Raw genomic sequence first — 25,000 nt, forward strand, 5'->3', positions numbered from 1 at the left:
CGCGGTAAGCCCCGCCCACGCGGTAAACCCCCTTCCCTCCGAGGGAATCACGAGAAGGGGGGGCGTGGCCAGCGGAAAGGCCAGCGAGAGGAGGGGCGGGGCCTGACAGGGCGGTGGGCGTGACCGCGAGGAAGGGAGGGGGCGGAGCCTCGCCCGCCCGCTCCCTCCGCTTTTGTTCCGCCCGAGGCGAAGCGACGGGAGCGGCTTCAGCGGTGATTCCCGGAGCCCCCTCGAATCCGGAGCCATGTCCTACATCCCGGGCCAGCCCGTCACTGCCGTGGTGGTAAGCCAAGCCTTTCCCCCCCCCCCGCCCTTTTCCTGGTCGGACTACAAAACCCATCCTCCGCGGCCTGCGTCCCCCCACGGAGGGGATGTTGGGCATCGGAGTCCAAGGGGTTGCGTGTGGCGGGGGGGAGTGGGTCGGGGCAGAGGTGTGGGTGGGGGAGTGGGTGGGAGGGACGGATCCCTTGTTTGCCTCCCTCCCGCCCCCCGCGAGTCCGTTCCCACGACCTGCAGACGCGTGTCAGCCTGTCTGGCGCGCGGAGGGGCCCAGGCGTGTTGGGGTGGGAGGGGAGGGTCTCGCGTGGGCAGGCGAGGGGACCGGGAAGGGTAAAGGAGCCCCTTCCCCCCCGCCCGGGGATGGGGTACACCCTCCCCCGCGACCCCCAGAGGACGCCGGTTCTCACGCTCGGGAAGTTTTCTCTTTTTGGGGCGGATTTAGTCCTCATCGCCTGCCAGCCTTGGTGGAGTTGGAAGTCCGGCTTTGCGTCGGAAAGCAACGCTGAGAAAGTCCGCTCCGAGCCCGGGAGGGGTGGGCTGGCGGGGCGTTTTCCCTCCCTCTTAGGGGGCTGCAACTTTCCCCCTTTCTTTATGGGGGGGAGGGGGCTTCCTTCCTTCTTCCCCCCCCTTTCTTCTTCCTTCCTTTCCTCCCGTTCTCCTTCCCTTTCGCCTCCTCCCCCTTCCTTTCTCCTGTTCCTCCTTCCTCCCTTCCTCCTCCCTTCTCCTTTTACTCCCTCCTTTTCTCAAGCTTTCCTCCTGTTCCCCTTCCTTTCTCCCCCTCTCTCCCTTCCATTCTTCTTCCTCCTTTCCTCCTTCTATTCTTCTTTTCTCCTCCCTTTCTTGCTCCCTCCCTTCCTCCTTTTCTTTCCTTCCTTTCCTTCTTTTTCCTTCCTCCCTTCTTTTCTCCTTCCCTCCCTCTCTCCCTTCCATTCTCCTTCCTTTCTCCTGTTCTCCTTTCCTCCTCCTTTCATTCTTCCTTTGTCCTATTCTCCTTCCTTCCTTTGTTTATTCCTCCTCCTTTCATTCCTCCTCTCTCCCTTTCCCTTTCTTCTGATCTCCTTCCTTCCCCTCCCTTCCTCTCCCTCCTTTCCCTCTTCCTTCCATTCCCTTTCTTCCTCCTTCCTTTCTCCTATCTCTTCCTTCCCTCCTCCTTTCTCTTCCCTCTCTCCCTTCTTCCTTCTTCTCCTTCCTTCCTCCCTCTTTCCTTCCTTCCTCGCGCTCTTCCTCCTTTTTTCCTTCCTTTCCTCCCTCCCTCTCTCCCTTCCTTTCTCCTGTTCTTCCTTCCTCCTTTCCTCCTTCCTTCCTCCTATTCTCCTTCCTTCTGTTTTCATTCCTCCCTCTCTCCTTTCCATTCTCCTTCCTTTCTCCTGTTCCTCGCTTTCTCCTTTCTCCCCCCATCCCTTTCTTCCCTCTCTTTCCCCCACAACATAACAACTCTCAGCTGGGTGGGGCTGTGTGAGAGTGACTGACCCAAAGTCACCCATCCAGCTTTCATGCCTATAAGGCAGGGCTAGAATTCCCACCTCCTGGTTTCTGCACCCAAAGGGCTCTCAATTGCCTCCCTTCCACCCTCTCTTCTCCCCACTGAATCCTCTTCCCCTGTTGTCCCCCCCAAAATAACTTTTTTCAAGAGACAACTGGATTTTCTTATTATTATTTTTCCTTTGAAGATGTTTTGCTTCTCATGTGAGAAGCTTCTCAGCTCTGACTGGATTCTGGGAAGGATTTAGTATAAATGACCAGCTGTCTGCAAAAAAAGTATAAATCCTTCCCTTTCCCACCGTCCGGTAGAGCTGAAGAAGCTTCCTGGATGAGAAGGGAAATGTCTTCAAAAGAAAAAAAAAACAGAAAGACCGGCTGCCTCTTGGAAAACGAACACCTTTGGGACAACTGTGGCCTGGACTGGAGGACTGAGAACCTCCTCCGTCGGTAGACCTTCAGCCCGTTGTCGCAGGGCACGCCCTGTAGACCAAAGGCCTTCAAACTTGGCAAGTTAAATGCGACATGGGAGAGGTGGTGCGAATGGGTGAAGGATAAGGATAAAAATAATGTATGGTCACAAAAGAAGAAACATGTATATACAGTGACACAAGAACTGTTAATGGAAATGAGATTTTGGTATTTTTTGATTTTAAAGAATAAAAATTAAAAAAAAAACTTGGCAAGTTAAAGACTTGTGGACTTCAACTCCCAGAATTCCTGAGCTAACATGGATGGAGGAGGAATTCTGGGGAGTTGAAGTCCACAAGTCTTAAAGCTGCCAAATTTGAAGACCCCTGCTCTATTCTCCTATTCTATTTCTATTTCTATTTCTATTTCTTATTCTATTCTCTATTCCAAGGGTCTTCAGACTTGGCAAGTTTAAGACTTGTGGACTTCAACTCCCAGACTTCCTGAGCTAACATGACTGGAGGAGGAATTCTGGGAGTTGAAGTCCACAACTGTTAAAGCTGTCAAGTTTGAAGACCCCTGATTCTATTCTATTCTATTCTATTCTGTTCTGTTCTATTCTATTCTATTCTATTCTAATTCCAATTCTAATTCTAATTCTAATTCTAATTCTATTCTTATTCTATTCTTATTCTTATTCTAGTCTCGATTCCAAGGGTCTTCAAACTTGGCAAGTTTAAGACTTGTGGACTTCAACTCCCAGAATTCCTGAGCTAACATGACTGGAGGAGGAATTCTGGGAGTTGAAGTACACAAGTGTTAAAGCTGTCAAGTTTGAAGACCCCTGCTCTATTCTCTATTCTATTCTCTATTCTATTCTATTTCTTATTCTTATTCTATTCTCGATTCCAAGGGTCTTCAAACTTGGCAAGTTTAAGATTCCCAGAATTCCTGAGCTAACATGACTGGAGGAGGAATTCTGGGAGTTGAAGTACACAAGTGTTAAAGCTGTCAAGTTTGAAGACCCCTGCTCTATTCTTCTCTTCTCTTCTCTTCTCTTCTCTTCTCTTCTCTTCTCTTCTCTTCTCTTCTCTTCTCTTCTCTTCTCTTCTCTTCTCTTCAAATTCTTATTCTATTCTTATTCTATTCTCGATTCCAAGGGTCTTCAAACTTGGCAAGTTTAAGACTTGTGGACTTCAACTCCCAGAATTCCTGAGCTAACATGACTGGAGAAAGAGGAATTCTGGGAGTTGAAGTTCACAAGCCTTAAAGCTGTCAAGTTTGAAAACCCCTGCTGTAGACCCTGCCTCATCTTTGCTGCCACCCGCCTGGGGATGCTTTGCATTGGCGTCTTACACGCCTTAATTTCCCAGCATGATGGGCTTAAAAGCAACTGGGATCCAGTACTCCACTCTGCAGGAAAACCCACTCAAACTATAGTTTTGTGGGAGCTTCATCCCTGAAGGCTTTCGGGAAGAGATTGGACTGCCATTTGTCGGAGGTGGTTTAGAATCTCCTCCTTGGGGGGGGTTGGACTAGATGACCTCAAAGGTCCCTTCCAACTCTGTTAATCTAATCAAACTATACTTTTGTGGGAGCTTCATCCCTGGCGGCTTTCGGGAAGAGATTGGACTGTCATTTGTCGGAGGTGGTGTAGAATTTCCTCGGGTGGGTTGGGGTTGGACTAGATGACCTACAAGATCCCTTCCAACTCTGTTTAATCTGATACTCCAGAGGCGGCTGACCAGCTATTCTTAAAACCCTCCAATTTCTGCAATCTCACCGTTTCCAAGTTGCAGTCGCAACTCTCTATGCAGATTCTCCATCCTTCATTGTCATGGTTGTCCCAAAGGTGTTTTCCAAAAAAAATAATAATTGATTTTTGGGTTTTTTTTTCTCCCTCTTGGGAAATGTTTCGCTCCTCCCCCAAGAAGCTTCTTCGGTTCCTTTTGAAAACACCTTTGTTTTCTCCAAAAGTCATTTACAGGGAATTCTCGACTTATGATGGTTCATTTAGTGACCTTTCAAAGTTTCAACGGCACTGAAAAATTGTGTATTTCCACAGTTGCGACTTTTGCAACATTGGGCGGGGGGGGTTGGACTAGATGACCTACAAGACCCCTTCCAACTCTGTTAATCTAATCCCCGTGGTTGTGTGATCAAAATTCAGAGGCTGGGCAACAGGTTCATATTTATGATGGTCGCGGTATCCCCTGGGGTCATGCGGTCGATCCCCTTTTGCAGCCTTCCGACAAACAAAGTCAATGGGGAAGCCAGATTCACTTAACAATGGGGTTACTAACTTATCCACTGCAGTGATTCTCTTAACAACAGTGGCAAAAAAAAGTCATAAAATGGGACAAAACTCATTTAGCAACTGTCTTAGCAATGGAAGTTTAGGTCTGAAATCTATATATATAAAAGTGAAATCCCACTCACGCATCATCACAAAATCTCCAGAACTGTAAAGCCTACAAAGTTGAAATTTGGCACATATTTTTCTTTTGGCTTCTAGGTGTTTACTAAGAAAGGATTTTTTCAAAATGACCATCAGAGCTATTAGTATTTCCTATATTATTATTATTAACACGCTCTGATGCTAAGGAGTTCTGCTCCCCCTCCCCACCTGGAAAGAAACCTCTTCCAAATGCAAAACACAAGCAGAGGAGAGGAGTTTCAGTTTTCACAGCACCAAGCAACTTTAGTACAGAACAGTTGAGTTAAGCCATGCCCAGGCTCCTTGCTGTCTCCTTGCTCACACAGAAAATACTGTTTCAGTTTCCAAACAGCCCTCAACTCACATACTGACAGGACACTTGCCAGATGAATACCAATGGATGCTGGTAGGTAGAGGCAGAATTTTTTCCCCCTTATTTTCCTCCTCCCAAACTAAGCCCGGCCACGTAATTTCGTAGGGAAGCACAGGTATCAAGCTAGTATCCCTACAAGTCAAAGACGTTTTCCTTCCTTAGGGTTTTATTTTGTGGGTTGAGGTGGGTGAGACAGATATTTCCTCTTCCTGAAATCTCCCTGTGTTCTGTATCCCCACTTGTTTCACTCGAGGTCCCTTTAAAAATCTTGAATTTTAATCTGGAGTTTGCCTGCCCCACAGCCCAACCCTTAAGCCTCCTTTCTCTTCCTCTCTGGAGAATTAGATCAGTCTGAACTCAATTCCTCTTTTAAATCCCCTCTGGGGACGTCTGGTTCGTTTCCCCGCAATAGCCCGGAGGGATGAAAGGTGTCGCAATCATGGGACGGAGAGAGTTTGTCATGTGTGAGTTATGCGGAGAGAGCTTATCATGTGTGAGTTATGCATAACCCAGGCAGAGTTCACTGTGGTTGCTTTCCTGCAACACAGCATATTAACAAATGTTCTAAAATGGGAATGAATCATGCTTTTTTGGGGGGCGGTGTTTAACTCACCTGGCCTAATATTGCCGCTCACTGCAAAATCTTGTGTAGCTCACAAGCACTGATTTTTTTTTCCACTGGGTTTAAAACGATCCGAAATGTTTTGCTAGGGGTGACGGACATTAAAAAGAAAAATCCAGGTTGTAAAAACCAGCTTGGCTGCAACATTCAAGGGAAGAGCTCTTAAGGGTGGGAGATTGTCCAAATTGGTTGTTTTGGTAGGTAATTGTAATTAATTTATTTATTAAGAGCAGTTAGGAAGAGGCTCCGCCCCAAAGTGATTATTTTAGTGGATGGGTGGTTTTTATTAATTTATTAAGAGCAATTAGGGAAGAGTCAGCCCAAAATTGTTATTTTGGTAAATGCGTGGTTTTAATTAATCTATTAAGAGCTATTAGGAAGAGAGCTCAAAATGGTTATTTTGCTAGATGGGATGGTTTCATTTATTTATTTATTTTTTAAGAGCAATTCAGGACAGAGTCAGCTCAAAGTGGTTATTTTGATATATGGGTGATTTTATTAAGAGCTGTTAGGGAGAGGCGCAACGCAAATTTGTTATTTTGGTAAATGGGTGGTTATTTATTTTGTTTATTTTATTTATAACTATTAGGGAGAAACCAAGCCCAGATTGGTTATTTTGATAGGTGGTTTATTTATTTAATTTAATTTAATTTATTTATTAAGAGCTATTAGGGAGAAAGCTCAAATTGGTTATTTTGCTAGATGGGTGGTTTTGATTAATTTATTTATTAAGAGCTGTTAGGGAGAGATGCAATCCAAATTGGTTATTTTGATAGGTGGTTTTATTAAGCTACTTACAGGGAGCAGCTCAGTTCAAATTTGTTATTTCGGTAAATGGGTGGTTTTATTAATTTACTAGCAGGGTACCCGTGCTTCGCTACAAAACTATGTGATCGGGCAAGCTTTGGGGGAGGAAAATAAGGGGGAAAAATGCTGCCTCTGCCTACCAGCATCCATCGGTATTCCTCTGGCTAGCATCCTGTCAGTGTGTGTGAGAGAGGTGAGGGCTGTTTGGAAACTGAAAGAGTATTTGCTGTGTGAGCAAGAAGGAGACAGCAAGGAGCCTGGGCGTGGCTTAGCTCAACTGTTCTGTACTAAAGCTGCTTAGTGCTCTGAAACTGAAACTAAAGCTTGTGTTTTGCATTTGGAAGAGATTTCTTTTCAGGTGAGGAGGGGGAGTAGAACTCCTTAGCATCAGAGCGTGTTAATAATAATATAGGAAATACTAATAATTCTGGTGGTCATTTCAAAAAATCCTTTCTTAGCAAGCACCTAGAAGCCAAGAGGAACATAGGTGCCAAATTTCAACTTTGTAGGCTTTACGGTTCTGGAGATCTGTGTGTGATGCATGAGGGGTATTATTTCGCTTTTATATATATAGATTAAAAACTATTAGGGAGAGACCGATCCCAAATTGGTTATTTTGATAAGTGGTTTTATTTATTTATCTATTAAGAGCTATTAGGGAGACAGACTAAATTGGTTATTTTGGTAGGTGGGTAGTTTTTATTTAAACAGCTATTGGGGAAGAGTCAGCCCAAAATGGTTATTTTGCTAGATGGATGATTTTAATTTCTTTATTAAGAGCTATTAGGGAGACACACAGTCCAAATTGGTTATTCTGTTAGGAGGGAGGTTTCATTTCTTAACATTAGTTTAATAAAGACACACAGAGTACAAGGAGAGAAGAACTCCTCTGCCAGCTGCCTCGAAACTGTAAAAACCAACATCCATGGAAGAGTTTTAAAAAAAAAACACAACTCCATTGCCTGCAGGGAATTGAAACTTTAAAACGATCCGGTTAAATATTTCCTCTGTGATTACGCTTATAATCTGTTCTTCAGCTGAGTTTGCCAGTTTCTTTCTTCTCTCTCCAGTTTCCCTCCCTTCCAAATTTGACAACGAAACAAATAAAACTTTGAACCTGCAGGTTTTCAAAATGGATTGGTACTTTACTCCTAAGAGTATTGGGGTGGGGGTGGGGGACACCACCTTTGTTTAATTTTCCCAACTACCACCTGGAAGCAGAGTTGCACCAGGGGGGGTGAAGAACTAAATCAGGTGTGAGAAATTTAATTTTCCCAAGGGATCCCATGCGAAATCAGGGCCGTTGTGGAAGGCTGCGCAAAGTGTGTAGCGACACACGCATGCGCACAGGTGAACTAGAAGAAAAAAAATAGCAGTTGTCCTCTAAATAAAAGTACCATACAGGTAGTCCTTGGCTTAAAATAGTTCGTTTAGTGACCGTTCAAAGTTACAATATCATATTTTACGTATTTACAATATGTTGTAAAATATATTACATATTTTTACAATATGTTGTAAAAAGAGGTGATTTTTTTTTACCCTTTTTCACACGCGTGACCATTGCGGCATGGTAGCTGACTCATATTTATGACAATGGCAGCATCCTGGCTAGGGTGTGTGTATGTGTGTGTGTGTGTGTGTGTGTGTGATGTGATCCCTTTTTATGACCACCTGATGAGTGAAGTCAATGGGGAAGGCAGATTCACTTAAAAGCCGTGTTCCCAACTTTAAAACCGGTGGTGATTCCCTTAACAACAGTGGGAAGAAAGGTCGTAAAATGGGAACAAATTCCCAGAACAAATTGTTTTCCCTGAGCAACAGACCTTTGAAGCACAGTTGGGGTCGTAAGTCGAGGACTACCTGTGTTGTGTGCATGTCGTGCTCTTACTGTTGTGGTTCACCGGCAGCCTGTGCAGACAGCAGCAGAATCGGACAGTGGGGAAGAACGGGGACCAGTCCGGGAGTCTGGGGAGGACTCGGACGAGGGTCCTGCATCCAATGCAGAGATGGGGCCAGGACCATCTGGGAGTGGGATGCTGACTATGGAGCCTCCAGAGTCTGGCAGCAGTGAGGAAGAGGAATCAGGGGAGCCTGTTCCCAGTGTGCGTATGTGCAGAGCTGCTAGAAGACGAGAGCAGCTGAGACAAAAGGGGCAACTCGGGAGTAAGACTGGGAGGCGATTGCCCCTCCCATAAGGGATAAAGCAGTGGCCCCTAATCTTTTTTGTGCCATGGCCCGGTACCGGCATCACAAAGTGATCCGCAGCCCGGTACCGGCATCAGCACGCATGACAAGGCAAGGCGAGCCGAGCGACCGGCCAGCCAGCCGTGTCCCGCTTCTCCCCGCCACCTTCAACTCTTCCTTTGTACCTTTTTTGTGCTTTTTTGTGCTTTCTTAATCTCCTCCGCCATCGGGACGGCTCTTCCTTCGAAGCCGCCCCCCCACTTCGATGAAACTAAGGCGCGAGGATTCCTTCAGGACCCAAACGCCACTTTCCAACCGGAAAAGCTCACTTTCTCGTCAAAACAAGATGGCGGCGCCCAGCAAACCAGCGGCCCGGTAGAAAATGATCCACGGACCGGTACCGGTCCGGGGCCCAGTGGTTGGGCACCCCTGATATAAAGGACAGACAAAGGTCAATAAACCTTTGCAGGAAGCAAAGTCGTTCATTGTGATCTGATTGATCTTTGAAGCTCTGTGTGGACTTTGTACTTCGGTTGGTTTTTTTATAGTTCATTTGGCACTTTAGTTGTTGGCAGGAATTCAAAGGAGAGAAAGGTGGGTGCTTATCTTGAGGGACTGTTTAGGACTCATTACCGGCTGGGAATGTAGATAATTCCCAGCGTTGAAATAAAACAATAGTTTTAACTAAGCGTGTGCTAATTACGGTCTCGGGAAGCTTTGGTCAGAACACTTAAATTCGATTTCTAGTTTCCAACTGACCTCATATGTGGGACAAACAGGGCCAGCCAAAGGGCTGGAAGTGGCCTGGGGGCCGTAAAATATCCAGGTCTGGTTTAGATCAAGTGACCCCTCAGCATTCCTGGCCAAGTAGGGGCTTAAATCTGGCCACGTGTGGTCCTAGGCCAAGAGTTACATTCTGACATTGTCCCTTATCTGGTCCCTAAAGAAGGAGAAGCAGAGGGAAGGTTGGATCCTGGCCAGAAAATAGAACTATTGCAAAAGAGCGTTAAAACATTACATACAGCAAACTTGGCAACTTTAAGATGGGTGGACTTCAGTTCCCTGAATTGAAGCAGGCTGGCTGGGGGATTCCGGGAGTTCAAGTCTGTCCATCATAAATCAGGCCGGCTGGGGGATTCTGGGAATTGAAGTCCATCCCTCTTAAGGCATGCTGGCTGGAGGATTATGGGAGTGGAAGTCTTCCCCTCTTAAAGCATCCTGGCTGGGGGATTCTGGGAGTGGAAGCCCACCCCACTTAAAGCATCCTGGCTGGGGATTCTGGGAGTGGAAGCCCTCTCCTCTTAAAGCACGCTGGCTGGGGGATCTGGGAGTGGAAGTCCTCCCTCTTAAAGCATCCTGGCTGGGGGATTCTGGGAGTGGAAGCCCTCTCCTCTTAAAGCACGCTGGCTGGGGATCTGGGAGTGGAAGTCCTCCCTCTTAAAGCATCCTGGCTGGGGATTCTGGGAGTGGAAGCCCTCTCCTCTTAAAGCACGCTGGCTGGGGGATCTGGGAGTGGAAGCCCTCTCCTCTTAAAGCAGGCTGGCTGGGGGATCTGGGAGTGGAAGTCCTCCTCTCTTAAAGCAGGCTGGCTGGGGATTCTGGGAGTGGAAGTCCTCCTCTTAAAGCATCCTGGCTGGGGATTCTGGGAGCGGAAACCCACTCCTCTTAAAGCAGGCTGGCTGGGGGATCTGGGAGTGGAAGTCCTCCTCTTAAAGCAGGCTGGCTGGGGGATTCTGGGAGTGGAAGCCCTCTCCTCTTAAAGCAGGCTGGCTGGGGGATTCTGGGAGTGGAAGTCCTCCCCTCTTAAAGCAGGCTGGCTGGGGGATTCTGGGAGTGGAAGCCCACCCCTCTTAAGGCATGCAGGCTGGGGGATTCTGGGAGTCCCTCCATCTTAAATTTGCCATGGTCGAAAAACGCTGCAATATAGGCAAAGGGCAAAGCTGGGTGTTGCTGTCTAAACTTCTTCGTTAAATTTAACTTTTTGCAGCCTCCCAACTGCTTGATACGGTTGCTAAAGATAGAAAGGACTTCTCTTATCCTACAGGGTGAGCTACTGAAGCCCTAAAAACACAGTTGGTAGAGATATTTTTTTCAAGAAAATATTTTCTTCCACACCACCAGTGACAGATTCCTTGTGGGTGCTGATCACACTTGGCCCAGTAAAAAGCTGTTCTGTTCAACAGAACAGAACTGTTCTAACAAGTAGCCCTCAACTGAACGACCGCAACTGAGCCCCGAATTTCTGTGGATAAGGTGAAACGTTTTTGTTAAGTGAGTTTTGCTCGGTTTTATGACCTTTCTTACCACATAGTTGTTAAGTGAATCACTGCAATTGTTAAATTAATGACATGGTTGTTAAGTGAATCCAGCTTCCCCATAGACATTCCTTGTCAGAAGGTTGGCAAAAGGGTATCGCGTGACCCCTGGACACTGCAACCCGTCATAAATATGAACCAGCTGCCAAGCACCTGAATTTTGATTGCGTGGCCATGAGGATGCATGTTGCAACGGTCGTAAATGCGAAAAACAGTCACTTTTTCCAGTGCCACTGTAAGTTTGAACGGTCACTAAACTGTTGTAAGACAAAGACTACTTTGTCTTTTAATTCTTACTCTATTCCATTCTTAATAAAGATTCTATTCTATTTTATTCTCAATTCTATTCTCATTCTATTCTACTCTAATTCTATTCTGTTTAATTCTTATTGTATTCTGTCCTATTTGCTCTATTCTATTCTATTCTATTCTATTCTATTCTATTCTATTCTATTCTTTCCTGACAGAACAATTAATCCGTGGAACAGCTCGCCTCCAGAAGCTGTAAATGCTCCAATACTGGAAGTTATCGAAGATGGTATAGGGTTACCTGCCTGGGCAGGGGGTTGGACTAGAAGACCTCCAAGGTCCCTTCCAACTCTCTTATTCTAAATTCTCAATTTCTGTTCTACTCTATCATCTGTTCTACTGCCTATTTTAATTCTATTCTGTTCTTAATAAAGATTCCATTCTAATTCTGTTCTATTTCTTATTGTATTCTGTCGTGTTCTGCTCTGCCCTACTCTGTTTATTCTGTCCTGTCTGTTTATTGTCTATTCTAATTCTGTGCTGCTTAATTTTTTATTCTAGTCTAGCCTGTATTCTATTCTAGTCCACTCTATTACTCCTCTGTACCCAAGAGGAGCAATTTTGCAGGGTTCTGGACGCCTCAAACTTCAGAGTTTCCCCCTGGAGCTCCAAGGATAAAACACCTTCCAGCTTTTTTTTTTTCTTTCTCTCCACCCCCCCACCCAAAAAAAAGAAAGAAAAGAAAGTACATCCGCTCCAAAACGAGAGGGAAATTGGCATCCTGGAAGCCGTGGGTTGCCGGCCCTTCTGGCAGCCATCTGTCGGCAAAACCCCGCAGGATTCCCGGTCTTCTTTTCAGATGCTTCCAATTTCTGCCAGCCGGCAGGCCGTCCTCGCTGGCACGGATCCGGTCCTGTTTCTTTCTTGTCTGCTTTTTCATCTTTCTTTCCACTGAGCTCATCCTCTTCTTGGAGCCTCTGGGGAGGAAGCGCCATCAATGGGTCCTTGTTTACAAAGAAGCCCCCCAAAAGGCCTGGTTTCTTCTTATGGTGCCTCCCCCCCCCTGGGGGTGGGGTGGGGTGGGGTCTTCTGAAAAGAGAAGACGGGGGAAAAATAAAGGGGGCGCGATGCCAAAAAAACACAAAAAAACCCTCAACTGATCCTGATTGTTAGGACTCCACACAGTGCCCTCTGTTGTGGCCTGTCGGTCGCCAACCCCTCCAGCAGCCAAATCGGGAGGAGGAGGGAGAGGCATGGGGGCCGGGGTCAGCATGGGACAGAGCGAGGAGAGAGATGAGAGAGAGAGAGAGATGAGAGTTTGTGCGAGAGAGAGTTATGAGAGAGAGATGAGAGTTGTGTGTGTGTGAGAGAGAGAGAGATGGAGATGAGAGAGAGACATGAGAGACAGAGATGAGAGTTTGTGTGTGTGTGAGATAGAGATAGAGATGAGAGTTGTGTATGTGTGTGTGTGTGAGAGAGAGAGACAGATGAGAGAGACAGAGAGAGAGAGATGAGAGTTTGTGTGTGTGTGAGAGAGAGAGATATGAGAGAGAGAGAGATGAGAGGTGTGTGTGTGTGAGAGGGAGAGATGAGAGATGAGAAGGAGAGATGAGATGAGGTGAGAGTTGTGTGTGTATGTGTGTGTGTGTGAGAGAGAGTGTGATGAGGTGAGATGAGAGAGAGAGAGAGAGAGATGAGAGTTGTGTGTGTGTGAGAGGGAGAGATGAGAGAGAGATGAGAGAGATGAGAGTTGTGTGTGTATGTGTGTGTGTGAGAGAGAGAGATGAGAGAGAGATGAGGTGTGTGAGAGAGAGATGAGAGAGAGAGATGAGAGGTGTGTGTGTGTGAGAGGAAGAGATGAGAGGGAGAGATGAGAGAGAGAGAGAGATGAGACTTGTGTATGTGTGTGTGTGTGAGAGAGAGATGAGAGAGAGAAAGATGAGAGAGGTGTGTGTGTGAGAGAGAGAGACAGATGAGAGAGACAGAGAGAGAGAGATGAGAGTTTGTGTGTGTGAGAGAGAGAGAGATAGAGAGAGAGAGAGATGAGAGGTGTGTGTGTGTGTGAGAGGGAGAGATGAGAGATGAGAGGGAGAGATGAGATGAGATGAGAGTTGTGTGTGTATGTGTGTGTGTGTGAGAGAGAGAAAGATGAGGTGTGTGAGAGAGAGATGAGAGAGAGAGAGAGAGAGAGATGAGAGTTGTGTGTGTGTGAGAGGGAGAGATGAGAGAGAGAGAGAGATGAGAGTTGTGTGTGTATGTGTGTGTGTGAGAGAGAGAGATGAGAGAGAGATGAGGTGTGTGAGAGAGAGATGAGAGAGAGAGAGATGAGAGGTGTGTGTGTGTGAGAGGAAGAGATGAGAGGGAGAGATGAGAGAGAGAGAGAGATGAGACTTGTGTGTATGTGTGTGTGTGTGAGAGAGAGATGAGAGAGAGAAAGATGAGAGAGGTGTGTGTGTGAGAGAGAGAGGAGAGAGAGAGAGAGAGAGAGATGAGTGTGTGTGTGTGAGTGAGAGAGAGAGAGAGAGAGACTGGGTCATCCATCAGCCCTTCAATGGAGAGTCAACAGCCCCCGGGTCTGGAGGTGGCTGATGAGGAAGAGGAGGAACAGCTGGGCCCAGTGTCTGACGTCCAGATGCGCAGAAGGCAGAGGAGAGGAGAGCAGTGGAAATCTACAGGCCGGTCCTTGGGACGGAAGAGCCACCGCTGCTAGCGAAGCCCCCACCCAAGCTCTGGAGATAAAAGGCCGGGGGCGGAGATGAATCGATGTGACAGACAACGATTCATCTCCTTGCAGGACGGACTGGTCAGCCTGCGGCAAGAGAGAAGCGTTTTGCCGGGGCTGCCGGCGCTCCTAATAAAGGAATCTTTTGAGTTCACTTCAGAGGGTGTGTCGTGTTTGGGGAGGTGGGTCAGTCAGAACCCCCACAGTTCTTTGCAGGAGTTTCTTATCTGACCCAGATGAACTGGGGACAAAGCGTTTCTGTGAATTGTAGCAGCGGGTCGGCCTCCCTGTCCTATACAGACAGCTCCTCTGTCGGCAGCTAGATGATCCTCGGTGCCCCCACTTTCAGAAGGGTGACCTCAAGTGGAGCTGGGCGGGAGTTGGTCTCCTCGTACAGTTTGGGAGAAGAGTTCAGTGCGCTTAAATGCCCAACTACAGGCAGTCCTCGACTTACGCCGTTCAGCATTTAGTGACCGTTCAAAGTGACCCACAGCATCGGAAAAATTCTCCGTCATCCAGGTCATGGTTGTCCCAAAGGTGCATTTTTTAAAAAAAAATTCAAGAGGCAACTGGACTTTCTTGTTTTTCTTTTGAAGACGTTTCGCTTCTCATGCAAGAAGCTTCTTCGGCTCTGTCTGGATGGTGGGGAAGGGAAGGATTTATACTCCTTGCAGGCAGCTGGTCATTTGCACCTTTTTAGAGGGTCGTTGAGGCCGCTTGGAGGTTTTTCTCTTTATCTGGATGGTGCAAATAGATGTGGAGCCTTCTTGGCTGCAGGATGTTTTTTTGCCCTGCGTCAGCCTCCTGCTCCATAATGCAACAGTTGTTTAAAGTGAGCCTTCCCCCGTTTTTCCATCCTTCTTGCCACCGTCGTTAAGCGAATCACTGTAGCTGTTAAGTTCTGATGGTGAATTTGTCGGTGCCCATGGTGTTCTGGTTCCTGCTCCAGAAGTTTGGGGATTTCGCCCCACGCGGCTGTCACTTTTGGTGCTACCTTTGCTTTCTTCTGCCACCGTCACTCTCTTTCTATTTGCAGGTCTTTGTACCGGTAGTCCTTGAGTTACAGCAGTTCCTTTAGTGACTGTTCGAAGTTACAAACAGCAGTGAAAAATGTGACTTGAGGACCGTTTTTCACAAAATCAGATGCTCGGCAGCTGGTTCATATTTATGACGGTCGCAGTGTCCCGGGGTCACGTGAGCCCCGTTGGCCACCTTCCGATAAAGTCAATGGGGAAGCCAGATTCACTTAACAAATGGATTACAGGTAGTCCTCAACTTGCAACAGTCCACTTAGTGACCGTTTGAAGTTACGACGGCACTGGGGGAAAAAGTAACTTATGACCATTTTTCACACTTAGGACCCCCATGGTCACATGATTTACATTCCGATGCTTGACAGCTGATTCACATTTATGACGGCTGCACTATCCCGGGATCATGCGATCCCCTTTCGCGACTTTCTGACAAGCCAAGTCAGTGGGGAAAGTCAAATCCACTTAACAACCTTGTTACTAAATGAATAACGGCAGTGATTCACTTAACAACTGTGGCAAGAAAGGTCGTAAAACCGTGCGAAACTCACATAAGCAATGTCTCACTGAACAATGGAAATTTTGGGCTCAGTTGTGGTCGTAAGTCGAGGATTACCCTTTTTGGGGGAGGGGGTAGTTCCTTCTCTTCTATTCTAGGTACCGCCACATCCACTATACAGACTTTTCAGTCGTTCTTATTGACAGCTAGCTCTGTATCCATGCTCCGCTACAAAACTATGTGGTTAGACTTAGTTTTGGGGGAAGAAAATAAGGAGAAAAAAATTCTGCCTACCAGCATCCATGGGGATTCAGCTGGCTAGCGTCCTGTCAGTGTGTGAGGGAGCTGAGGGCTGTTTGGAAACTGAAAGCATATTTGCTGTGTGAGCAAGGAGACAGCAAGGAGCCTGGGCGTGGCTTAGCTCAACTATTCTGTACTAAACCTGCTTGGTGCTCTGAAACTGAAACTCCTCTGCTTGTGTTTTGCATTTGGAAGAGATTTCTGTTCAGGTGGGGAGAGGGAGTAGAACTCCTTAGCATCAGAGCGTGTTAATAATAATAATAATAATATAGGAAATACTGTAAATGCTCTGAAGGTCATTTGGAAAAATCCTTTCTTAGGGAGCCCCTAGAAGCCAAGAGGAACCTACGGGCCAAATTTCAAGTTTGTAGGCTTTACGGTTCTGGAGATGTTGTGAGGATGCGTGAGTGGCATTTCGCTTTTATATCTATAGATTATTAAGTTGTGTAGCAGGTGCCTGTCTGGCTTCTAAAATCCCCGAGCAATTTAGCTTCTTCCTTTTCTATCATTCCCTGTTTTATGGTCTCACCAGGCCTTGCTTCTTTTATAATAATAATTTTTATTTTATTTGGATATTTTTGTTGGAAGATGGACACGCCTCGATCCGAAGATGTCCAGTTATATGGATGATTTCAATGTGGTTAATTGAAATTAAACATGCAAAGAGCCGTCCAGCTTCTAACCAGCTCTGGGAATCTCCCAATCCGAAACTAAAGCGGCGTTCAAAGCCACATTAAAACGATCATAAAACCCAACTCATTAGAAACATGAAAAGCTTTGGCACCAAGTTAACCTTCTGATGTGCAGCATCGAATCATGTTCTCGCAGCACTCGGGGTGGGAAAACCGGATCTTCAAAGCTTCACCGAAGGCCAGAAAGGTTGAAGCAAAATCTTGGGGTTGGTTTTTTTGTTTGTTTGTTTAGATTATCAGAGTTGGAAGGGATCTTATAGGTAGGTCATCTCATCCAAGCCCCCACCGACGCAGAAGACCCTATACCAGTGATGCCGAATGTTTTCGGCATGTGCGCATGCCAGAGTGCTGGAAACCCGAAGCCCAGCTGGCCGGTGGCGCATGCCTTTTTTAAAGCTGTTTTCAGGCCATTTTCTGGACCATTTTCAGGCTGTTTTTGGGGCCGTTTTCAGGTCATTTTTGGGCCATTTTCAGGCTGTTTTTCAGGCCATTTTGGGGGTGTTTTCATGCCATTTTTGGGACATTTTAGGCCATTTTGGGGGCCATATTTGACCTGAAAACAGCCTGGACACAGCCCAAAAACAGTCTGAAAAACGGCCTGGTTTTGGGCCATTTTTCGGGCCGTTTTCAGACCATTTTTGGGGCTGTTTTCAGGCCGTTTTGGGGGGCCATTTTCAGGCTGTTTTTTGCGCATATTCGGCCTGACAACGGCCTGAACACAGCCTGAAAAACTATATGAAAACGGCCTGGGTTTTGGCCATTTTGGGGGCCTTTTTTTCAGGCCATTTTTCTAGTCGATTTCAGACTGTTTGGGGCCGTTTTCAGGCCATTTTTGGGCCATTTTCAGGCTGGTTTTCAGGCTGGTTTTGGGGCCATTTTTGGGCCATTTTCAGGCTGTTTTTCAGGCCATTTGGGGGGTGTTTTCATGCCATTTTGGGGACATTTTAGGCCATTTTGGGGGCCATATTTGACCTGGACACAGCCCAAAAACAGTCTGAAAAAGGCCTGAAAAACGGCCTGTTTTTTGCCCATTTTTCGGGCCGTTTTCAGACCATTTTGGGGCTGTTTTCAGGCTGTTTTGGGGGCATATTTGGCCTGACAACAGCCTGAACACAGCCTGAAAAACTGTATGAAAACAGCCTGGGTTTTGGCCATTTTTCAGGCCATTTTTCTAGTCAATTTCTGGCTGTTTGGGGCGGTTTTCAGGCCCTTTTTTGGGCTGTTTTTGGTGCTCCAGTGCCTGTAAAAGCAGCTGGCCGGAAACCAAAACAGCAGCCCCAAATCTGTGTGTAGTATAGCTAGTCCTTGACTTACGACACCCCAAATTTATGTGGCCCAGCGAGACATAAGTGAGTTTTGCCTCATTTTACGACCTTCCTCGGCACAGTTGTTAAGCAAATCACCGCAGCTGGTAAATTAGTAACCCAACTGTTGAGCGAATCTGGTTCCCCACTATTGACTTCGCTCGTCAAAAGGTCGCAAAAGGGAACCACGTGACCCCCCTGCGGACACTACAACCATCATAAATATGAATCAGTGGCCAAGCGCCTGAATTTTGATCACGTGAAGATGGGAATGCTGCAATGGTCATAAGAGTGAAAAATCGGTCCTAAGTCTCTCTTTTCACTGCCTTTGTAACTTTGAACGTCCACTAAATGCATTCTTGTAAGTTGAGGACTATCTGTACTCCCTCAAGTGTTTTTCTGGGGTCCTGTTATTTTTATTTATTTTTAAAATGTATACCGGTAGCCCTCAACAACCACAATTAGGATCAGAATTGTCTCCGTTCTACGACCGTCACACAACGTTATGATAATGATGGGCAGTGTTCTGACCCAAACCCTTCCCCAATAAAACAAACACGAACCAAACGGAACAGAAACCTTTTAATGATTCTTACGAATCCTCCGTTAAAAGGCTGCTGCAAACTAACTTAGATAAGCACAAGCCTCACCAAAACTGTGCGAGGCTGCCAAGAATCACAGATAAGAAATATTTCACAACGCAAGCTTCGTCTTTTTTATTTTCAGTGCGCTAAACAAACTGTTGTAAGTCGGGGACTTCTCTGTGTAGCATCCGAGGCCCTACTGCTTCTGTTTTGAGCTGTGATGGAGTCAGGCATTAAGTGTTCAAATTGGATTCTTCTTTTTATTCCTCTCAGCAAAGGGTTGAAATCCACAAACTGCGCCAAGGCGAGAACCTCATCCTGGGCTTCAGCATCGGAGGTGGCATTGACCAGGACCCGGCTCAGAATCCCTTTTCGGAGGACAAAACGGACAAGGTTGGCACGGAGCCCTCTTTACTGATAATATTTCTTCGATATATTATATATCCCAAGTTCCATTGGGGAGGTCGAGGTGGTGTTATCAAGATTTTACCTCAGAGTTGAAATGAGAAGGGCCTTTGGTGCCCTCTGAGCTTGGTGGTTTTCTCGCGGGCGTTTCATGACCCGACTAGGTAACACTCTCAGTGCTAGAGGAGAGGTGGGTTTGTGGAGAAGAGGAGGAGGAGGAGGACTGCAGGGTCTTTGGTGCTCTCTGAGCTTGGTGGTTTTCTCGCGGGCATTTCATGACCTGACTAGGTAACACTGTCAGTGCTAGAGGAGAGGTGGGTTTGTGGAGAAGAGGAGGAGGAGGAAGAGAAAGGAGATCTATGGAGTCCTCGTTGCTTTCTGAGTTGGGGAGGTTTTTTGGTCAGATGTTTCCTGACCCAACTAGCTAATATCATCAGTGCTCGGAGGAATGGGACGTTGTGGAGTGGAGGGGGGAGGAAGAGGAGGACTGTGTGGTCCCTGGTGCTCTCTGAGCTTGGTGGTTTGTCCTGCGGATGTTTAATTACTGAACTAAGTAACGTCGTCAGTGCAAGTGAGAGTGGGTTTGTTCTCATTTTTTATATCTCAACTCTTAGAAGCCAATTACCAGGAAACAGGGAGTTCTAGTCCTGTCTCAGGTTTGAAAGTTGGCTGGGTGACTTTGAGCCAGTCCCCAGGAGATGGTGAGTTCTAGTCCTGCCTCAGACCTGAAAGCTGGCTAGGCGACTATGGGCCAATCTCCAGGAAACAGGGAATTCTAGTCCTGTCGTAGGCATCAAGGTTGGCTGGGTGACTTGGGGCCAATCCCCAGGAGACGGTGAGTTCTAGTCCTGTATTAGGTATGAAAGCCAGTTGGGTGACTACGGGTCAATCACCAGGAAACAGGGAATTCTAGTCCTGCCTCAGGCATGAAAGTTGGCTCGGTGACTTAGGACCAGTAACTCTTTCTCAGCCCAGCCCACCTCACAGGGTTGTTGTTATGGGGAAAATAGGGAGGAAGGAGCATTGGGCCTGTTCACCATCTTGAGCTATTTATGAAAAATAATAAAGACTAGATAAAAAATACTGTATGTTAACATAAATAAAAAAAAAAAGAATTGTACTCCTACGTACATGGCTAACAATTCCTGGAGAAAGAGGTCAACAAGACGCTCCGTAGGCATCCTGTGGCGGGGAGGGTGGGCAGGTTCCTGAGAGGTCATCCAAACAGTGACACCCTCCCACCTCTGTTTTCTTTTTTCTTTTCCTTTTTCTTCGCTCTAGGGCATTTATGTCACTCGCGTGACCGAAGGCGGACCTGCAGAAATGGCCGGGCTTCAAGTTGGTGACAAAATCATGCAGGTAAAATTACGTCCCGTTTAAGGAACAGTTGGGACTCTTCGCCCCTCCGCTCTTGGCGTCTTTCAAGCTGAATGGATGGAGATTTATTATTATTATTCTTCCAGAGTCCCCAAAGGTGCATTTTTTTCAGGGGGCAACTGAACTTCCTTGTTTGTTTGTTTTTTTCTTCTTCCGAAGACGTTTCTCTTCTCATCCCAGAAGCTTCTTCAGCTCTGACCGGATGGTGGAGAAGGGAAGGATTGATACGCCTTGCATAAAGGCAGCTGGTCGTTTGCCTCCTTTTAGAGGGTCCTTGAGGCCAGTGGTCCCCAACCTTTTTTGTACCAGGGACCAGTTTCACCCAGAAACACTTTTTCAAGGACCCGGGGGAGGAGAGACACTTTTTCAAGGAGGGGGAGGGGAGGAGTCCGAGTTTGGTGGTTTGCTTGCAGACGTTTCATTACCTGCCTAGATAACATCTGATGTTGTTACCTAGTTGGGTAATAAAACGTCTGCCAGCAAACCACCAAGTTCAGGGAGGCTCAGGACAAGTCCCTGCAGGATGGCTGAGAAGCCCCGCCTCTCAGCCCCGCCTCCCTCAGCCTCATCCCTCAGGTGTCTGCCTCGTTCCTCTCTCAGTCTCTCTCTCGCTCCTCCACCAGCCCAGGAAGAAACTGCTTCAAAGAAGCCGGCAGGGTGGCTTTTCCTGTCGGTGCAGCTCCTCCGAAGCGCCCGTTCGCCCGCCGCCCACAGTTCAATCCAGTGCTCCGTTCTGCCTGCCTGCCTGCCTTCGTTTCTGGTTGTTTCGGAGCAGCTTCAGCTGAGAATAATAACTATTCGCCTCTTTACTCAGCGAAGCTGCTCAAACAACCAGAAACAAAGGCAGGCAGGCAGAACGGAGCACTGGATTGAACTGCTGGTGGCGGGTGCGGTGAACGGGTGCTTCGGAGGAGCTGCGCCGACAGAAAAAGCCACCCTGCCGGCTTCTTTGAAGCAGTTTCTCCTGGGCTGGTGGAGAAGCGAGAGAGCGACTGAGAGAGGAACGAGGCGGGAGGAAACTGAAGCCGCTGAGCCAGAGAGCAGGACGGGCTTTGGTTGCTTCCTCCCTCCCCTTCTTTCATTTGTGTCCTTGATCCCTGATCCCAGCAGCATTCACCGAAGGCGAAGAAAGCCGCCATTTTTATTTTATTTTTATTTTCTTTGCGGCCCGGTACCAAATGATCCACGGACCGGTACCGGTCCGCGGCCCGGTGGTTGGGGACCCCTGCTTGAGGCCACTTGGAGGTCTGTCTGTGTCCTCAGGGTCACCTGAGCGGTGCAAATGGTTCCTGGAGTCTGCTTCCATTCCTGCTCCCACACCAGTCGTAGGGGGCTCATCCCAAATTGCACAGCTAAAATCTGTAGAGATTCTCCAGTCACCCAGGTTGTGGTTGTCTCAAAGGTGCCTTTTTTATTTTTTCAGGAGGCCACTGGACTTTCTGTTTTTTTTCTTTTGAAGACTTTTAGTTATCCAATTTGGGACCTTTTGGAGGGTGGTTGAGGCCACTTGGAGGTTAATCTGTGTCCTCAGAGTCACCTGAATAGTGCAAATGGGTGTGGAGCCTTCTTGGCTGCAGGACAATGACACGGGGCAGAAATCATCTTGCAGCCTATTTGCACTATTCAGGTGACTTTGAGGACACAGAGATAAACCCCCAAGTAGCCTCAACGACTCTCTAAAAAGATGCAAATGACCAGCTGTCTGCAAGGAATCTAAATCCTCCCACTTCCCACCATCCAGTCGGACCTGAAGAAGCTTCTTGGATGAGAAGCGACATGTCTTCAAAAGAAAAAACCAGAAAGTCCAGTTGCCAGTTGGGAAAAAAAGCACCGTTGGGACTTCAAAATACAAGTAATTTATGCAGGTTGCAAAGGTACAGAGAAAGAGCTGGGATGTGTGATCCGAGGACCATAAAAATACCCAGGTTTGATCTTGACGCTTACCATGAAACCGCTCTGAATTTTTGCAGGTGAACGGCTGGGATATGACCATGGTGACTCACGACCAAGCCCGCAAGCGGCTGACCAAGCGGAACGAGGAAGTCGTCCGGCTTCTGGTCACCAGACACTCCCTTCAGAAAGCTGTCCAGCAATCCATGTTGTCCCAGCCCTGCCACTGAGAGGGGGATTTGAGCGATGGTCTTCGTGACACGGCGGAGGGGTTTTGCAGGTGGACCACTTGTCACCTGTTTACCTGAGAAACTTTAAAAAAAACAATAATAATGACATCACCCAAAACACCTATGCAAAAACGACTTTTCAGCGGGGTGTCCCCCGAAGAGGGCACCTCGGGAGGCAGTTTGATGGCCACTGGATCAAAGACGGCGGGCATCAAACTGCAAAGGAGGGAATAGCCTTTTTTCTGATCCACTGGGACCACCTAAGAGCTTTTTCTCCCAGAAATTATCTCCAGCGGATGAGTCCATTCTTAAATTTCCGTTGTTGTAAGGTGGCTGTTTTGAGGGACGAGATGGCCTTCTCATGAGCTTCTGGCAGTCCTCTTATCCAGACCAAAGTTTTCACTGCCAATATCTAGGATCCCGCACGGGGTTGTGTTTTAAGAGGCATCCAGGGGCGCGATTCAACTGGTGTAACGACCGGTTTGGTGAGCGTGCGCTTCACAACAGCTGATCGTCGGAGCGAACCGGTTTGCTCCCAGCTGATCGTCGGAGCGAACCGGTTTGCTCCCAGCCGATCCTCGGAGCTATCGATTCACCCGAACTGTGCCGAACCGGGAGAATCCCACCCCTGGAGGCATCGAACCATTGGCTTGTCTCTTAAATGTGAGACTGAGAAGCCACGATATAGACAGGCATTTGAAATCGTTTTCCCCTTTCCAGAAGTCCTCAAACGAAAGCGAACAATTTCAGTGGCCTTAAGCCTTCGTTTGCCTGGCCTTCCGCTCGGCCAGAATCCCTGTTAGCCATGATTTGTTGGGAACAGGCTGACGTTAGCGACCCCCACTGTGTCTGAAGGCCGCGGTTTCCACCCTTGAGCAGGTCTCTTGGCTTTTCCAAAGTTAGCTTCCAATCATGGCTCTTGTGCCAAATTTTTCCCCGGAGGCCTTTTTTCTACGTCTTGTAAATAACCTCCCTTCCAACATTTGTATCACTAATTTATTTTAGTATATTACTGCTATTTGGACTGGTGAGTGGTGCGGGGTGGCCTCTAGAGGTGGAACTCTCACCTCAGAATCAGGAGGCTGCGAGTTCGATCCTAGGTAGAGGCAGATATTTCTCTCTCTGGGCACAATACGGATATATCTGCTGAACGAAACTCCACATTGGCAACAGGAAAGGCATCCGGCCATTCTAGCTCCATTCAGTTTTTCCTAGACTCCACCCCCCGCAAGGGTCATTAAAAGATGACAACCGCTATTTTGATTCGTTTAACTTCCGGGCCCTTAAATCTCGGCCTGTTTCGTAAGGAAAACGTGTCACAACCCTTCTACCTGGTTCGTATCCCTGTGGTTTGTTTTTTGAAGGGGAAATGGCGGTAGGAAGGATGGTGGTTGGTTTTTTGGGGGTTTTTTTTTTGGACAAAGCCGTATGGGTTTTTGTGTGTTTTTGTACTGCCGAATCACATCAGTTTAGTTCGGAGGTTAAAGCTGCCAACGGGCTGCCGTAGGTCGTTTTACACAAAATAAACCAAGCTGGACTTCTGATCTCAAAGTCTCTTCCTTTTTTAAAAAAAAAAGAAAAGAAAAGAAGTTAAGCTAGAAACCTGGAGTCAATACAGAAAAATTACATGCACGCCCAAGAAAATGTATGAGAAATGAGAATGAGAAATTCTGTTGAAACTTTGCACGGGTACAAATAAGTCCCTGACTTACAACAGTTCGTTTAATGACCGAAGTTATCGCACCACTGCAAAAAAAATGGCCATTTTTCCTCACACTTAACGACCGTTGCAGCATCCCCGTGGCACCAGCCACGACTGTTGTGATTCACTGGCAGCCTGCGCAGATGGCAGCGGAATCAGACGGCGGGGACCAGTCCGGGAGTCTGGGGAGGGCTTGGACGAGGGTCCTGTGTCTGAAGCGGGGATGGGGCCAGGACCATCTGGGAGTGGGGTGCTGACTCTGGAGCCTCCAGAGTCTGGCAGCAGTGAGGAAGAGGAATCAGGGGAGCCTGTTTCCAGTGTGCGTATGCGCAGAGCTGCTAGAAGACGAGAGCAGCTGAGACAAAAGGGGCGACTCAGGAGTAAGGCTGGGAGGCGATTGCCCCTCCCATAAGGTATAAAGGAAATGCAAAGGTAGAGAAACCTTTGCAGGAAGCAACATTGTTCGTTCTATTCGGATTAATCCTTGAAGCTCTGTGTGGACTTTGTACTTTGGTTGTTTTTTTTATAGTTCATTTGGTACTTTAGTTGTCGGCAGCAGTTCAAAGAAGAGAAAGGTGGGTGCTTATCTCGAGGAACTGTGTGGGACTCATTACAGACTGAGAATGAATATAATTCCCAGCGTTGAAATAAAACAAGAGTTGTTTTAACTAAGCGTGTGCTTAATTACGGTCTCGGGAAGCCTTGGTCAGGAGGACGTCATCAAAATTTGGATGCCTGGCAGCTGACTTAAATATTTATCCTGGGGTCATGCAATCCCCTTTTGCAACTTTCTGACAAGCCAAGTCAATGGGGAAGCCGGATTCACCGAACCGCCATGTGACTCCAACAACTGTGGTGATTCACTTTACAACTGTGGCAAGGGAGGTAGTAAAAGGGGGCAAAACTCACTTGACTCTCTTGCTTAGCAACAGAAATTTCGGGCTCCGTTGTGGTCGTATGTTCATTGTGGTGCAATGGCCTAGAGGCAGAGCTCTCGCCTCACAATCAGTTTGATCCGAGGTAGAGACAGATATTTCTCTCTCTGGGCCCACTGACAATATATCTGTTGAAGAAAAACTCTGTATTGGTAACAGAAAGGACATCCGGC

General features: G+C 47.3%; 1 protein-coding gene across 2 annotated transcripts; it reads left to right on the top strand.

Moving 5' to 3' along the window:
• The first annotated feature begins 7 nt into the window (after window positions 1-7).
• On the top strand, window positions 8-23,741 carry TAX1BP3 (Tax1 binding protein 3). 2 transcript variants are annotated; one of them, XM_087924665.1, is made up of 4 exons: window positions 8-283; window positions 18,562-18,681; window positions 19,975-20,052; window positions 22,041-23,741. In XM_087924665.1, exons 1-4 carry the CDS (start codon window positions 245-247, stop codon window positions 22,188-22,190), a joined length of 387 nt encoding a protein of 128 aa, XP_087780791.1. In that variant the 5' UTR covers window positions 8-244; the 3' UTR covers window positions 22,191-23,741. The 2 variants fall into 2 exon arrangements, with proteins under 2 accessions (XP_087780791.1, XP_087780785.1); XM_087924659.1 differs by lacking the exon at window positions 8-283 and adding an exon at window positions 16,482-16,606.
• Window positions 23,742-25,000: the final 1,259 nt, after the last annotated feature.

This window comes from Pseudonaja textilis, chromosome 1 (genome assembly GCF_049901715.1).
Source record: "Pseudonaja textilis isolate UNSWEBS1 chromosome 1, rPseTex1.2, whole genome shotgun sequence".
NCBI classification, from domain to species: domain Eukaryota; kingdom Metazoa; phylum Chordata; class Lepidosauria; order Squamata; family Elapidae; genus Pseudonaja; species Pseudonaja textilis.

Coding starts and splice junctions, on each gene's coding strand:
- TAX1BP3 (XM_087924659.1), top strand. CDS start 16,508: ATGTGCAGCATCGAATCATGTTCTCGCAGCACTCGGGGTGGGAAAACC. Junction 16,607..18,561: donor GGTTGAAGCAAAATCTTGGG/GTTGGTTTTTTT, acceptor TATTCCTCTCAG/CAAAGGGTTGAAATCCACAA. Junction 18,682..19,974: donor CGGAGGACAAAACGGACAAG/GTTGGCACGGAG, acceptor TCTTCGCTCTAG/GGCATTTATGTCACTCGCGT.